This window comes from Protopterus annectens, chromosome 9.part0 (genome assembly GCF_019279795.1).
Source record: "Protopterus annectens isolate FY-2018-M chromosome 9.part0, PAN1.0, whole genome shotgun sequence".
NCBI classification, from domain to species: domain Eukaryota; kingdom Metazoa; phylum Chordata; order Ceratodontiformes; family Protopteridae; genus Protopterus; species Protopterus annectens.
Genome location: NC_056743.1, coordinates 1,787,298,882 through 1,787,316,338, shown reverse-complemented (window position 1 = coordinate 1,787,316,338; position 17,457 = coordinate 1,787,298,882). Strand labels below are relative to the sequence as shown.

At 41.7% G+C, this 17,457-nt stretch overlaps 1 protein-coding gene across 1 annotated transcript in view; it reads left to right on the top strand.

The window, feature by feature from the left end:
* Positions 1-17,457, top strand: part of FARSA (phenylalanyl-tRNA synthetase subunit alpha) — a 529,543-nt gene that overhangs the window by 121,267 nt on the left and 390,819 nt on the right. The window contains exon 5 of the mRNA XM_044084657.1: positions 2,942-3,034. Within this exon, the coding sequence (XP_043940592.1) occupies positions 2,942-3,034 (93 nt within the window). The remainder of the gene's footprint in view (positions 1-2,941; positions 3,035-17,457) is intronic.

The window sequence follows — 17,457 nt, the reverse complement described above, 5'->3', positions numbered from 1 at the left end:
GACTTAAATGTGCAGTATTTGCTGATCTGAAAAGGGCATTTAAGTTAGCAGATAACTCTGCAATTTACATTTGGAGATGGACCCGTTAATTAGTCCATGAACTGTTTGATAGTACATTTCTGGTAAAGTTGGTATGAAAGAATGATTGCCTTGAAGCTTGGCACATTCTTGACAAGGGTACCTTGAGGATTTATTTTTGGGGACCACTCTGTGCTTTCTGTTTATTATTTGTTTTTTTTTTTCTGATTTATCTAAGCTTCTGAAACTTTGCAGTCAAATTAGCTAATTTTGTTGAAGGTTAGCAATGTTTGTAGTGTGGTTTACAGAAAAAGTGCAGAAGGATTTTGGTATACTTTGGCACATTAATAAACCTCTTCCATGCAGTTCGGTACACACTGTGGGCTTAATGAGTTAACTGAATTACTAATCTGTAGCCATCTAAATTTCATCTCTTAGGACTGGAATAATAAATACCAGGGGATCTGGTTGCATCTTATATTGTGTCTTAATTGCTACACACGTAATTGTAGATAAGGTACTGAAACCGCTAACATTAAAATATAAACTTGCTAGCTTTCTCATCCCTAAATATAGAAGAGCTATAGGAATTGATGTATTGATACCAAAATTAAAATACACGCTATCAGTGACCCTAAACTTTTTCACTATTAACATGCATACTGCAAACTACTAACAAAATTGTAGCTGTAGGCCACGGCCTCTATCTGTAGAATGCTAAGTGGCTCCTATAGCTGTCAAGGTCACTACGTTGATTGCACTCTTGTATTCAAATTCTTCTTGGATACAGCCCTTACAGGCTTATGGAGTAAAACAAACTGCATATCTGTCCATTACAAAAAAAAAAAAAAAAAAAAAAACAGGATTGAGGCCTTTTATATTGGAAAATACCAGTGCCTTTCATAAATGCACAGCTGCCATATGGGAGCAGCTGTTTTTCACCTCAGTAGTGAGCACAACTCACAGTATTTAAATCTAGACTGGTAGTTCATTTATGCATGTCCTCCCCGCGGTCGAGTGGCATTCGAAAGACTTGCGTGAATGGGCATGCCTTCGTTGAAGGTTGGGCATTGAGCTGACACCTCGGCACTGTAAAAATCTACTGCCAATCGTTAGTGGACCGGAGTTCCGCTGTGGCGACCACTAACCGGGAAAATCCGAAAGAAGAACTGATAGTTCATTTATCAGGGATATGCAAACTCCACTACGGCACATAATGAATCTCTTTTGCAGGAGCATTTACTACTGTGCTGCATTATTTGTACTACTGACATCACAGATTAATATTCAGTTGATGCTCTTTTTGTAAACCTGATATTCATTATTTCATTGTCGCCTTTGTGTATGATCTGTATTATAATTTGTAAATATAATCTGCATCTGTGAAATATTCATATGTAATTGTATAATAATGGAATTGCTGCCTATTATGAGTGTTGACTACTGTTTGTTGTGTCCAGGTCATGGCTGAAAAGAGTACTTGGACCAATTCAGTTACTTGGTCAGCAAAGAGGTATTGAAATAGGATGAACAAAGGGATTCCTTGACCCATTGTCTCTGTGTGACAGCTACAGTACTTTTTGTTTAAGTTTGTAAGGTGAAATTGTGTTTTGGTTGAATTGTGCTGGTTTTTTGCCTCATTCATAGAATCACATAAATAACTGAGTGGTACAGCGAACTTATAGCAGGTATCTTTTTCATCCATTGTTTGATTGCCCATATAATCCAGTTCAGAGCCATGGAGGAGCCAGAGCTTATTTCATTAGTAGATGCAAGACAGATAATTAATCCTGGTCAGGGAGCTAGCCCATTGCAGGATGCAGACATATTCTTAAGTACTACTGTATGCATGCCCTTTTGTTAATCTGGAGGATCTTTATTTTATTGACAGCAAATCTGGGAGGTATGTTAGGAAACGAAACATGCAAGTAAAAGGCAATGCATAGTCTGAACGAATGTGTAGTTCTCACATACCAGTCACCCCATATAGCCGAACTGCAGAATCCATCTCCCTAAGACAGTAACACTGACCACTGTGTTCCTGTTTTCCAAAGTCATAATTTTTAATGCAGTAAAGGCAGGCAAACAGACAAAAAAACTTTTTTACCTCAAGATGGCAGTGTGCTGTATAATTTTATATACAATTTTAGGCAGTTTAAAAAAAAACAAAACAAAACTTGAAACCTGTGCTAATTTATTCTGTGGTATCCAGAACAGAACTTTTAACGTGTTTGCTTAGTTTTGTGAAACTTGACGATACTAGATAAAAAGAATGGACTTTGCACTCAGTAAGGTATGATACTGAAAGGACACACAAAAAAGTGTTTATAGTGTTTTTTTCCCCAAAGATTTAAAGGGTTTTTTTCAATGATTTCTGTACTGGAAATAGGACGTCCGTTAAAGATGGATGTTGAAAGATTTCAGAGAACATTTAAATATAATGTAGTTTGCAAGTGTATTTTCTAAACATGTCCATGGTTATTGTTAATGAAATGTACTTGAACATTTAAAAATTTCATTTCTGCTAATTAACACCCTGTGTTAACTCTTTGGTGCTTCAGTTACACCTTCTCTTATCATGGTAATAATAACTGTGATGTTACATATTGGGTGACTAGGTAGCTGTCAGTCTGCATGCTGCTTCAGTGCTAAATAAAAGGGGCAAGTTTATTCCGATTTGTGCCCAAATGTTTTCCATAATTACTCATCAGAAGTTATGATAATATCTACTATGTAATTAAAGTGTGCAAAAGTAAGGTGTGCTTCCCAGAAGGTGTGAGGTGGCTTGTGGGTTAATGCATCAAAAGCATCTGTGATTTATAGCATTTGTTCGGAACTGCTAAGGTTGTTGATACAGAACATACAGTAATACTGCTTTGCTGTGTTTGTTTGACTTTTACTATTGTTTCTTCTGTTTTGTTAGGAACATTAAGACATACTGGATCACTAGGGGCAGTGCTTTCACAACATCGGTAACCAAACAGGAAACTGATCTGACTCCCGAGATGATTGCAAGGTAAAAGAACATTGTGCATCAGGTGCAATAGTGTACTGCAAAGCATTACAGATGTAAAACAAAAAGATGACTAATGTGGTTTTGCATCCAGAAAAAAGAAAGTATTGTAGGTGTGTGTGTCTGTGTGTGAGAAACAGACCCCCCCCCCCTTGCAGGGCTGAATGTGGTGCCTCCTGTACCTGCACCCAATTAGCCCATTCATTTTATGGTCGCAGGAACATATTGTAGAGTTAAGGTTTAACTAGTTTTGTTTTCTGGTAATTTTTCTAGCAGCATTATTTGGAAGGTAAGGGTAAAAAAACATGCATGTATTAATATTATATTAATTGCTGGAAATTTATTTATTTTTTCTTTTTTTCTTTTGTAGTGATGTTTTAATAAATGGTAAGATTCCCGAACCATGGAATCAGAGTATCGGCTTCTCTGCACTGCCTCATATCAACTGTTATTAGCATCGTTATAAGTAACTTGAGTGATTGTCAAGTAGGCAAGGGTAATTTTATTTTATAGTACAAAAATGGGGAGTATGAATGACATTCGCCTGTAGCACGAGTCTGTGAAGCAGGATTCATAGTGTCTTGCTGACAAGTGAAAGTACCACCATAAAGTAAGGCATAACCACAATAGTTAATATGTTTACTTAGGGGTGTGGGTGTCCAGCAGTATGGAGCTTTATGTGGCTTCATGAAATTCTGTCTTTCCAGTCGGTCAGTTTGTACTAACTAAAAATATTGGTGAATACTTTTTATGACACATATCACTTTTAATAGTTGCAATGGGATTGACCGAGTGTCCACATCGTTTGATATCTGTTGAATCTAGCAGCTTGGCAGCGTTCCATTTGGGTTATCTGCTTGCAGTAGCCCTCAGTCAGCTTGATTAACAAAGTCTTGGGTCCTACGTTGGTTGCTGTCTCTTCTTCTGTGACGTCAGGTTATCAGGGGTATAAAACATGCAGCCGACATCATTACATCAGTGTTTCTTGCCGTGCGGTACCCGAAGCAGAAACAGTTCACAAGTGCCGGTCAGCCGACTACTGAAATTTTCATTTTCGAGTTTCAGAACCGAAGTCTTCAACTAAAAGCGAAGTACCCCATTGGGGAAACTTTTTCTTGCTCTAAACTGATGTCAGTAAAAGTAAATAATTGCATTTCTTGTGGAAAGCAAATACCTCATAAAGATTTTCATTCGTACTGTATTCCTTGCCTGGGCCCTGACCCTGATGTACCTCGCTGTCAGTTTTGTGCCTTATTTAAACCACGAACTATCCATCGTCTGTATATTTGCGCTTCTAAATATTTTGGTGCTTGGTTCAATTATCCTGATATGTCTTCGGTAAGCCATCCGACTACCAACATTCCGAAAAAACGCAAAGATAAAGACAGACAGGCCGCCCAGTTCGCCGGTACTCAGTGAGGCGCTTTTGCAGCCCCTGATACCTGCTACTTCAGATGTGCAGGCCTCTACTGAGACCCCATTCGTAGTCCGGTATGCCATGAGATGCTTCAACTGTGGAACCTGCGAATGTCTCTACCTTGGATGGTTCCGGAGCTGCTGTGCTGGCACTGGCTTCTGAGGGTGTATTCAGGCCTACTGACCTACATATTAAACTGGCGCCATCTTCTTCTTCAAGGCCTAAAACTGGAACCATGCCTAGAAAACTGACGCCCAGACTGCATAGTCAGGCCTCAATGCCTAAAGAACAAATGAGAAGAATGACTGAAGACCTTATTACTTTAATCTGGGGAAGCCAACCTTCCCCCTCTAAGAGACCTAGGACTGAGTTTGCTTATGATACTTCTGACCAGGATTCTGAAATTTCTGTTTCCTCTGATGACCAGGATTTACCCTTATCTACCTATGAGGATTCTGATGCTGGGGACTCTGTTCCCTCTGCTTCCCCCCCCAAAGGATTTCTCTTTTGGTGAAACCTTGCATAGTCTCAGGGAGCTTTTTCATTGGGAAAGTCAGGATTTCTCTGATTCTAAAAAGAGGCTTAAGGATTTCTTACTCCTGCCCCAGCACAGGCCTTTAGCTATACCTCCTGTACTGGCCATTGTTGATGATGCCTTTTCGGAATCTAGCATGGCCCCTGACTCTTTACCTCCTGCTTCCAGAAAACCTTATAGATATTACAGGTTTCCTGACTGTCACAAGTTTCTTTTCATAAATCCTACTGCAGATCCTGAAAACATTTCACAGGGAACCAAGGACATTAAAGCTACTACTGCCAAAAATCCCACCCCCTCTGATAGAGACTCCAGGGCGCTGGATAGATGGGGTAAGAAGGTATACACTTCTGCAACTTTGGCCATTAGGGCCTTGAATTGCCAGTTTCATATGTTAAAGTATCAGCTGCATTTTATTGGATTGCTTAAACAGAAAATGATGTTGATTCCTGATTGTGGTGAAAATAAGAGTTTACAGGATTTTATGCATTCTGCTTAACAAGTTGGTAAACATACATTGCAATGTGGTTTTGATTCACTAGAGGCATCTTGCAGAGCTGCGTTAACTGGGTCTGTACTTAGAAGGCATGCTTGGCTTAAGTAGCAATCCTTGCCAGATCATGTTAAAGCGAAATTACTGGATGCTCCCTTAAATCAGGGCCACCTGTTTGGCAACAAGGCAGAAGAAGTTCTTAAAAAGATGGAGGAAAAAGCTAAATCTATGCAAACTGTTAAAGACTTTTTACAAGTACAACCTCCAAGATTTAGTAGGCATTGGCCTTCTAAGAATTGGTTCTTTCCTGCTTGTTCCAGATCTTCTCAGTCCAAACCCAGATCCAGCAGAGCACCCAGGCTTTAGTCCCAGGGGATGCACAGGACTAAGCAGTGGGGGGGGCCTCCACTTCCAAATATGGGAGCAATAAAACTCCCCCCTATGGTAAACTGTCTGAGTGACTTCTTTTTAAAACTTCCAAGCACTTCTAAGCACTTCTCAACTGACTGCCCCTTTGGGGGGAAAGATTGCACTTCATGCAAAGAACTGGGTACATTACCCAGGACAAATGGGATTTAAATGTAGTGTCCCAAGCATAAAGATTTCACTTTCACACATCATCAACTCTAAGCGGTTGGCCGGATCTACCTCTAAAGCAGTGGTCAGATGCCCAAAAGCAAGTACTCTCTCTCTTAAGCATAGGGGCTATTCAATTGGTACCAGAGGAGAAAAGGGGACATGGTTTCTACTCGATATATTTTCTGGTACCCAGAAAAGACAATTCATGGAGTCCTATCCTGGACCTGCCTACTCTAAACACCTTTTTGGTGATTCCAAAAGTCAAGATGCTGACTCTTCACCAGTTGCTTCCTATGTTCAGCAAAGATGCTTGGCTGGCAACACTAAATTTAAAGGAAGCATACCTGCACATCCCAGTCAGGGAATCTTGCAGAAGATACCCACACTTCAAAGCAGTCTACGCGCACTATCAGTTCTCTGCACTGCCCTTTGGCTTATCTACTGCGCCCAGGGTATTCACAAAGTGCCTAGCTCCAGTCATTGCATTTTGCAGGCAAACAAATATTCAAATATACCAATACTTGGGCGATTGTCTAATTCAGGCAGAAAACCAGGACATACTTTTGAATCATCTGGCTTTTGTACAGAGGGTGCTAACTTGTCTGGGTACACCATAAATGAAAAGAAATCACACCTGGTACCCTGTCAACAAATTATATTCCTGGGAGCAAGCTTGAATACAACTTCCCAGATGGCTTTCCTCACGCCAGAAAAACAAATTCACTTGACAACCTACTTCAGACAAGTGGTCACAAAAACCCTGCTATCTGCAAGGCAAATACTACAAGCCTTGGGGTTCATGGCCTCCTGCATTCTTCTAATTCCATATGCAAGACTGCATATGAGGAAACGACAATGGTATCTAAAAAGCCTATGGTGTCAACATTCTCAGGATCTAGAAGCAAAGATTCCTATCATTCCTTGTCTATGCCTAGAGTTCCTTTGGTGGGCAGAGGCCTGCTACCAAAATAAGGGACTACCATTCACACTCCCCCCTGCCGCCCAAACCCTAACAACAGATGCATCAGATTATGCATGGGGGGGGGGGGGGGCTCACCTGGCAGGGAAGTGCATTCAGGGCAAATGCAACCCAATTCAAATGCACCTTCACATCAATCATAAAGATATGTTAGCTGTACAGAATGCTGTGACAGCCTTCAAGGACCACATTCTTCCAGGACAATTAATGGTAAAGACGGACAACAACACTGTTATGTGGCATATAAACAAGCAGGGGGGTACACATTCTTACCTCCTCTGCAGACTAGCCATGGCATTGTGGAACACAGCCTTAAGCTACCAAGTACATCTACAAGCTCAATTCCTGCCAGGAAAACTAAATGCACTGGCATATGGACTAAGCAGAACGCTCATGGACCCACACGAGTGGAAACTGGAACCAAGGATTTTCAACATGTTGACAAGAAAATGGGGGAGCCCAGATATAGACCTGCTTGCCTCCCCCCAGAACTATCAATTGAAAAAAACTTTGTGCAAGGACTCCCCACAGACAAGCTTGGAAAGTGGATGCTCTGTCCTTCAGTTTATGCCTTTCCTCCTCTGCCTCTGCTCTCCAAAGTACTACTAAAGATCAAACAAGACAAACCAAGGATGATTTTGATTGCACCAGCCTGGCCACGCCAACACTGGTACCCCCTCCTGCACAATGTGTCATTGTTGGCCCCATGGCACCTGCCTCAGACTCCTACCCTGCTGTCTCAGCAGGAGAACCAGATTCTGCACCCTCAGTTTCAAACACTGAACCTAGCAGCCTGGCCAATTACCTAAGCTCTCCTTTACCATCCCTCAGTAAACCAGTTATGGGTGTCATTTTAGAGGCAAGGAGGCCTAGTACTAGAAAATCTTATGCTGAAAAATGAAAAAGATTCTGTACCTGGAACTAATCTCAAGGGATGAGCACAGCAGTGCCCAATTTACCTCAGATTTTACAATACTTAACTGAGATGCTTCACAAGGGCCTATCTTTTTCCTCAATAAAAATTCACGCCTCAGCCATTTCAGGTCATTATAACACAGAACCTCCCCTCTTCTCTCTTCACTGCTCAAGCAGTTCCTCTACGGGACCAAAAATTTAAGACCACCCAGGAGAGCTCCAACTCCAGCCTGGGACCTTAACTTTGTATTGGACAAACTCACCCTTCCTCCTTTCAAGCCAGCTGCTACTGCAGATTTAAAATTCCTTTCTTGGAAAACAGCTTCCCTCTTAGCCATCACTTTAGCAAGAAGGGTATCTGAATTACAGGCCTTTATGGCAGTGGAGCCTTTCATCATCTTTCATGCGAACAGGGTGTCCCTCTGGACCAATCCCTCTTTCATGCCAAAGGTGGTATCCAGTGTGGCCTTTCATCAGTCCATTCATTTGCCTACCTTCTTTCCTAATCCACAGAATAAAGGGGAGCGGATACTGCACTCCTTAGATGTGCACAGACAACTTAGATTCTATTTGGACAGGTCTAAACCTCAAAGGAAATCTGAACAACTGTTAGTGGCATTTGCTGCAGGGACAGAGGGGGAAGGCTATTTCAAAGCGAACCATCTCCAAATGGATAGGCCATTGCATTAATTTTTGCTATAAGCATCATGGAAAACCTATCCCACAGGGGATCAGATCCCACTCAACCAGGGCTGCATCTACCTCTACAGCCTTTCTCCGAGGCGTACCTACCAGCGACATCCTAGAAGCTGCTACCTGGAGTTCTGTACATACTTTCACCATGCATTACCATTTGCCAATTTTCTCTAAATCCAGAGCTGGCTTTGCCACTGCAGTTTTGCAGGGTCTTATAGCTGGTCCTAATGCTATCTAAATTCCTCCTCCCATCCTTAGCTTTGGGAATTTACCCAAATGTAATGACTGCAACAGTGAAACATGAAGAACATAGTACAGTTGTGTACACTTATCATAAATGTAGATGTTTGAGTGTATTCACTGTTGCAGTCCTGGTTACCCTCCCTTCAGCCCCCTGACTTCGTTTGGCTATACCTCTTCTCTTCTTTTCTATGCTTAAAAGCTTTTTGGTGTATTTGCTTTTTTGTTTGAGGTATAACCTTGTATATTTATAGATTTAATTGCTTCCCATTAGGGGGACATCTGACATCTGGAGCAAGAAAAACTGATGTAATGACGTCGACTGCATGTTTTATACCCCTGACGACCTGACGTCACAAAAGAAGAGACAGCAACTGATGTAGGACCCAAGATTTTGTTAATCAGGCCGACTAAGGGCTACTGCAAGCAGATATCACAAATGTAATGAATGCAACAGTGAATACGTCCGAACATCTACATTTATGGTAAGTGTACACAACTGTACTTTTTGAGGCCAGACTAAGTTATGCTCCTCTTTTAGCTGCCTTATTTATTTATTTTTTTTAATCAATCAATTGATTTTTAGTTATTTAATCTTTTGGCTCACATCTTGCTTTCTCCCACACCCATGAAGCCCCCATCCCCTTTTAGGTGCTTTCAATTTCTAAGGATCGTAGCTTGCATGTTATGGCATGTGGACGGGGGGGGGGGGGGGTTAGGAGATTTTCTTGTTATGATGCACTGTCCCCCCCCCCCCCCAAAAAAAAAGTTGTTGGAAAGCACAATGGAATGCCTACAGAGCTGGACTTGGTGCATCTGCACACTCACTCGTTCCTTCTCACATACGTTTGCAAGCTTACATTTCCTAAGTCCCAGATTATTGCAAGAGCTGCAGTCTTAGACCTTCCCCAGCTGAAGATCCTGTAGTAGAACTCCTTGAACAATTTCCCCTGGGATAGACAAACCAATGCCACGCATTCACTACTATTCTTTCAGTGACTGAGGTGTTAAATGAACAGATGTATGATTGAGTTGGCTCACCTGTCCTGTTTTTCTTAGCTTGTCGTTAGGCCGTATTGGACACAGCTGATAAAGTATATGGAGAATTTGTAAGTTTTCATTCATTTTTGCGTTCATAGGTACTTGCTAGGTTTTGCTCTGCGAGGATTTTTAAGAAGCTTAGCCTTACATTCTCATGGTAGTTTTTAGCCATATATTTTCCATATAGCTTACCAAGTGATAGGCCGAACTAAACATTTACATGTTTCCCCTGTCTATGAGCAACAAGGCTGCTAAACAAGGGGTGAATTTGTGGTTACCCATCCATTTGTCCAGATTATATTTGAATAGGGTAGTAGAAATACTTTGCTTTATGTGGAGTGGGCATTATGCTCATTCCAGCTGTGACAGCTGTTTGGGCAGGTACATACAGAAGGGGCATTATACTTAATGATCGATCTAATGAGTGCCAAGTATAGTGGAATGATTACATTGGGGGATATCTGATGATCAAAGGATAGCTCCTTGTTGACATAGGTTCCAAAATCCCTGACTATGGGATAAATTTTCAGGAGTAGATTTTCAGTGTGATTTTTACAAATTTACTGTGTCTACCAGCTTAATGAAGTGATCCTTCAGAGATCCATTTCAGGCATGGCCTGGGGCATAAGGGTAAATGCAGCCCTTATGGATTGCTAAAGAGTAACCATTTAATGAGTTTGTTTTTGGTATGTCAACATAAACATTAATGCTTGAGAGAGACATGCAGCTGCAGGTTGAACTTCAGCCAGCAGTTATTTAACCAGGATTAAATCAGGATTCAGCAAACAAATCGGGACTAATAAAATCTGCTAAAGCCAACTTTGAGGAAAAAATAGTCTTCCAGGGAAGGATAACCATAAGGCATTTTTAAGTTATGTGCGCTACCCTAAGGGGAGCACCCAGTAGTGTGCTGAACTAATAGTAAATGGAACTTCTATACCTACCCAGAAGTTATTGCAAATTTGCTGGCCGATAAATTTAACTACAGGTTTACCCCGTATCACCAACAGTTACCACCCAGGAAGTAGCCAATACATTTCTCCCTCAACAATCACTAAAGAACAGTGCTGTACTACGCTCTCCCAAAAGCTAGAAACACTGCATCATCAGGTCCTGTTAATATCGCAGGATGCCTCCTAAATAGCTTGAAAGACAACCTTGTCAGATCCACAGGCCCCAGACAGGCTTTGCCCCTATGGAATTGAGGACTGCAAGGGTCATCCCTTTACACAAAAGGAAATAATCAACAGACCCATAAGTTTGACTAGTCTTGTATGCAAGCCCATGGAAAGAATTGTCATGGACCTGATTAAGGCATAGGAAATCTTCAAGCACCAGACCTATTGCAGTTTGGTTTTGTCAGGGGCAGGTCATACCTACTAAACCTGATGGACTTCTTCGAAAGCCATGGAGGAAGTCAAATTTGTGCGTAATGCATACCTTGAGTTGGCAAAGTTATTTGATATAGTACATTCTCAGGTACTCTAGACAAATTAACAAATTTAGGCATAAATCCCTGTGTAACCTGATGGGTAGCCAAATGGCTCACAGTTAGGACCGATGAAGTTAGGGTGAGGAAATCCATCTCCACCAAAAGGTCTGTTACTAGTGATGTCCTACAGAGCTCAGTATTGGGACCTCTTCTGTTTAGAATGTACTTCTCTGAACTTAATGCAAATTTAGAGGGCCTTTAGCTGATCAAATTTGCTAATGACTGCAAGCTAGGTGCAACCCAGATACATAGATATACTCCAGGAAAGTCTGTTGGTGCTTGAGTCATGGCCTAAAAGTCAGTGCAAAACAATATATAATTATATAATTTAGGAAGATGGCCACCCTTGCAGATTACAACATTGAAAATACTCACCTAAGAGTAGACCCAGTGGTAAGGGACTTGGGAACTCAGGTTGACAGTAACTGGAACTTTGATCGCCATGTGTCCACGGCCGCGAGAAAATTCATCTATGTGGTGCAACTAATAAGTAAGGGTACATCATCGAAATCTAAGGAGATCACAACCCCACTTTACTCAGCCCTCATTAGACCGATAGTTGAGTGCATTGCACCCTTTGGCATGTACCTGACCAGACATTTGCAACAACTGGGGCAGCCACAGAGGTTCTTCACTAAAAGAATACAGGGTGTAAATGATGTGTCCTTTAAGGACCGCCTCAAAGCCCTGTTACTGTACTCTTGTCTCCTACAGATTACTGAGAAACAATCTATGCCTAACATACAAGACGTTATCTGATCCGGTCCTGATGGATTTGCTACACATTTGCAAAACAAACAACACTAGAATTACCTGATCTAAGGATCTAAACCTAGTTTGTGACATAAAGAATACATTTTGGAGGGACAGGTATGTATCTTAGAGATTACCCCATCTCTGGAACAGACTCACCATTTATGTGAAACAGAGGTCTTCCCTAAGGTTATTCACATGCAGTTTGAATCGATGGATGGAAAAATTGCAAATTCATCCCTGACTTGTTGCATGTGACCCTTATTGACAGGGGCAGCTGGTATTTTGCCTAAGGCACAGATATATACCAAAGCCATTGTAGTCCATGGGCATTGATAAATGGGAAAATTGGGTATGAATGGCTAGGCTTAAAAAGTACTGGAGTAGCAACTGAAGTGAATACTTGGTTATTAAATGACATTGTAACTATCAAAACTGTGTCACTAAGGATACATAATATGTGGTAAGGGGTGGGTTTAGTGACAGTTATGAATGAATGAATGAGGATATATTCACATATATGTCCTATTGGTGGAAAGATAAGGCTGTAGGGCCTTTAATATAGTAACTTCCTATGATCCTATTCCTAGAGCTCTGAGGCGTAAACATTTTTTATTTTCTTGTTGTATTTAGCTTCTGCTAGCCCAGTCCCTTTTGTACTCAAACTTCAGATTTATTTCATTTCCTAGCATTAAACATTTACAGTAGTAAAATATTAAAAATACAAATCAGATGCTTGAATAGATTAATGCTGCCCATGTTGTCTAAGATTCATTAAGACATGTTAATGATGGAAATAACTAGGGAGGAAAGTTGGACAGCTGTGTAGGAGCAGAAAGAGGGTATATCACCAGGGTCAGATGGCATCCCCACTGAAGTTTGGAAATGCACAGAGGATTTGGTGATAGGACTCTCGGTTTAATTTTTTTAAAACAACTAGACATAGTCTGTTAAGCAGTTGATGCTGATATCACTTGATGCCGAATAGGCATTTAACAGTTAAGTTCGAGTTTTGTTAAGGGGGTGCTGAGGAGGTCTGGATTTCCTCCTGAAGGTGTCAGGAATATGTTTAAGGTTTATAATGGTTTAAAAGGCAATTATTAATTCAAGGGGAATGACTGGTGAACTGAAGGTCATGAGAGGGGTGAGACAGGGATGCCCTGTACCCCCATTTTTTTTTTTTTGCTTTATGCCTTGAGCAATTAGCCCAAAGAATCAGGCAGTTAGAAATTGAGATCTAGCTGGGGATGGGTATCAGAGGCTTAAATATTAGGGAGTCTGGGTTACACAGAATGTTAAGCTGCAGGTGAAATGTGGAATGAAACATTGCAGAAATAAATATTTGGAAATGGAGAAGAATGTTAATGGATGTGGATGATTTAAGTATTGGCTGTTATGATGTTTATTGTTCCACTTATTCTGTATGTTGGCCAATTATACTGTTTCACCAAAGGATAGAATCTAGAGTCACTGAAAAGGAAGATGATTTTTTTTTAAATGAGAGAATATATCCCTCCCAATAGAGGGGGGTTGGGGTTTGCCTGACTAAGAGTTATACTGCACAGCCATCCAGATTTGATTGGTATATCTGATTCAAATGAAAGACTTCAAGGCAAAGTGGAAGAAATAGTTATGGAGGCATAAATATATTAGATGGGAACAACAAGGTCTAGAGATGTGGCAATGCCTGTAGAGGCAACAGTTTTGGGGGGAGTCTGGAAAAGTACATAGTTGCAGGTTCTGTATTGGAAGTGGGGATTCTTCCACCATGAAGACGCTGGGTACTGCCCATAGGCTGTAAATTGAAGGACAATGGGAAGGATGATGTGAAAAGGGGAATGGTGGAAAGAGCCTTAGACTTATGCAGGGCCACCAACAGTACAATTAAATATTGGGAGCAGATAATAAATGTGGGGAAAGTTAAGGAGCAGCAGGAAGTAATGGAGGAGATAGGTCTAATTAAAGAGACAGATTATGTTATTTAGGTCTAGCCTCTGAGTACATTTCACTAAGGGGACCTGTAGTGCAAAAGATTGTGACTCCATTGGTAATGGATATGCTGATGGAGGCAAGGTCACCTAGAGCAGTAAAGAGGGGTCTGATGAGCAGATCATCTGGAGCATTGATAAGGAAGAAGTAACTAATTGGGGTAGCATTTGACCAAGGTTGGGAAAATGGAGGTGTCTGTAACCTAACTCCCCAAAATTGTGAAGAGGTTGCACTGATGCCAAGATGTGCTACAAAGCTGCTTTGTTTTAGAATCTTTGAATGTGGATGTCGGCGCAGCACAGATACTTTTGTGCACTGTCCATGTTTGGGAAAATTTTCCCTCAGGTTATGGGATCCTGTTGGCACTGCAGTGCAAACGAGCAGGGTCCCTGGGAATATATCTTTTGGGAATGCCACAAGTTAAAGCAGTATAAACAAACTCTAGAAAGAGTGGTCAAGGAAATAGGAGGGGGCAAAATGAGGTTCTTGAAAGAACTATTCCTGCTAAGTTGGATATGAGATGTTAAGGCGTTGATGTCCTTGATAATTATTATAGTTAAAAAGTTAATAACAAGACTTTGGAAAAAAAGAAGATAGCCTTAACATAATGGAAGTAAGAAAAGTTGACAAACATATGTGCAGTCGCAGAAACCTGGTTCAAAGCTGTGGAGAGCACCCCAGCCTTACCTGGTTACTCATCCTTTCATACATTCAGACCCCAAACTGTAGGCATTAAGCCAAATGAGGTGGAGTTTCAAAATACATTAAAGATGTACACACCTCCAGGCTGATCAAACAGTGTGATGCACAGGAGACACTCCAGGTGCAGTTAACCATTGACAAGACCCCTATTCAAATCACAGCCAGCTACCGGTCCCCAAATCTGACTCAAGATGCCCAATCCTCCTATTTGGACCTGTATGAATATATCAAGATTCAACCCTTTACCCTGATCTTAGGTGACTTTACTTTCCCAAACATAGACTGGAAGAACTACTCATGCCAGAACACACATGCCCAGAGATTCCTTGATTTTTTCAATGCAAATGCCTTGGAACAGCTAGTTGATACCCCCACAAGGGGTGAACAATATCTTGGACTTGGTGTTAACCAACATGCATGCCCAGAGATTCCTTGATTTTTTTCAATGCAAATGCCTTGGAACAGCTAGTCGATACCCCCACAAGGATTGAACAATATCTTGGACTTGGTATTAACCAACATGCAGTATCATCCTCCTTGGTAAGATCTGACCACAAAGCGGTCACTTAGTCACCATCTCCCCCAACCCCCCTCTAGCTAGGATCAGAGATAAAAGCTTCTCCAAAGCTGATTACAGCCTCCTGAGGGATGGTATAAACAGCTTCACAGCCCCCTCCCCCTCTGTAGGAACTGGCACTAATATCCAAAACTACACCAAAGCACTATGAGCAGTTATATAGATGCATGGAATCAGGAGTACCTGACAGGAATAAGTCATCCTCCGCAAGGAAGAGTAAACCTGTCTGGTGGACATCTGTAATAAATAAATAAACTCTATATCAAAAGGAAAAAATTGCTGTCCAAGACCAAGAAGGAGCAGGTGCCAAATTGGAAGCAATGTCTCCTAAGCCTGAACAAGCAAATAAGAGCACTAGTGAAGTCATCCAAAGCAAACTTTGAGTCCAAATTGCCCAAATCTACTAGAGACAATCATAAGGCCTTTTTCACATATGTCCGCATCCTCAAAGGAAGCACCTAGGTCTGTTCAAAACTTGGTGGTCAAGGACACCACATATACAAATGCCGTAGATATAGCAAACTTGCTGGCTGACATATTCAGCGAAAACTTTATCCCTCTGTCCCCCCATCAGTAAATCAGGACATCCACAGTTCCTGCCCCCTTCCTCTTATATCTAGGGAATGGGTCATCACTGCTCTCTCAAAGGCAAAAAATACAGTCTCCATAGGACCCGATAACATCCCAGGCTGCATCCTATGTGAACTCAGGCAGGAACTTGCAGCACATTAGGTACCCTATTCAACCAAAGCCTGAGTACTGGCTTCGTCCCAGCTGAGTGGAGGGCAGCCACTGTCATCCCTTTACACAAAGGTGGAGCGTCCACTGATCTGGGAAATTATAGACCCATCAGCCTAACTAGCCTGATCTGGAAGGCCATGCAGTGGATTATCATGGTCCTCATTAACTTCGTCAAGGGGAGGTCATGTCTGCCAAGTTTAGTCAACTTCTGTGAGACCGTCACCGAAGTCATGGACGAGGGGAAGGTGGTGCACACCACCTACCTTGAACTGGCCAAAGCCTTTGACACTTTTCCCCACTTAGGCATTATAGATAAACTCTCTCAACTAGGCATCAATCGGTATGTTACCAGATGGGTAGCAAACTGGCTCATTGATAGAACCCACGTAGTCAAAGTAGGGGAAGCCACCTCAAGCAGTAGACCCGTAACTAGCGGCGTACCCCAGGGTTCGGTCTTGGGACCTTTGTTATTTGGGGTATACTTTTCTGAGGTGCAAGCCAAAACCAGTGGGCTGTGGTTGACCAGGTTTACCCCTTTTGAAGCGCAACCTTGATAACTGGATGGGAAACAGAAAATATACCCTTGGGATTCCACCCATGTCCCTGCTGGACAGGGGCACTGGGTGCTGATTTGTCTAAACATGGGATAAACTCTTGGCTAGACTTATAAGGGCCTCAGGGCCAATAGCCTAGTAACCTCCTATGATCCTATGAAAAGGGCTACTGCTTGGTAAGGAGAAACTTGCACATAAGAAATGGAAGGTCTAAGATGAGTACATTAACAAAGGACAAGGTTGTCATCCTGGGAGTGATATGAGATGTGTTCCCTCCACATGACTTTTGGGTAAGCGGAAATGGGCTGATGACCCCTGATTAGTTGTTTTGGTAGAGCACAATATGCGTTGCTACATAATGGTAAAGAGATCCTTGATGTACTTCGGTTGCCTATCCTTTCTGATCATAGTGTTACTTAAGTCGAGTTACTCAGCTGTGTTATGGTTAGTATGGATATATGTTTTTCCTCATAAAGGCATATTATAACCGTGAGGGCAACAGCAGATTGCTGAGTTATCGATGTAGGATATTTGCCAATGAATGTCTCTTTACTGGCTCATGTACGGGTCCAATTTTTTTGGGAAGATGCAATATGGAAGAAGGAAAGGAAGTGTAAAGAAAACAAGCTGCCTCTCTAAAATTATCATAACGTCTGGTAGTGGGTTGCCCCTTGCTTATGAATAGTTAGGGTTTTTAGATGAGCTATAGATCTCTACAAAGGG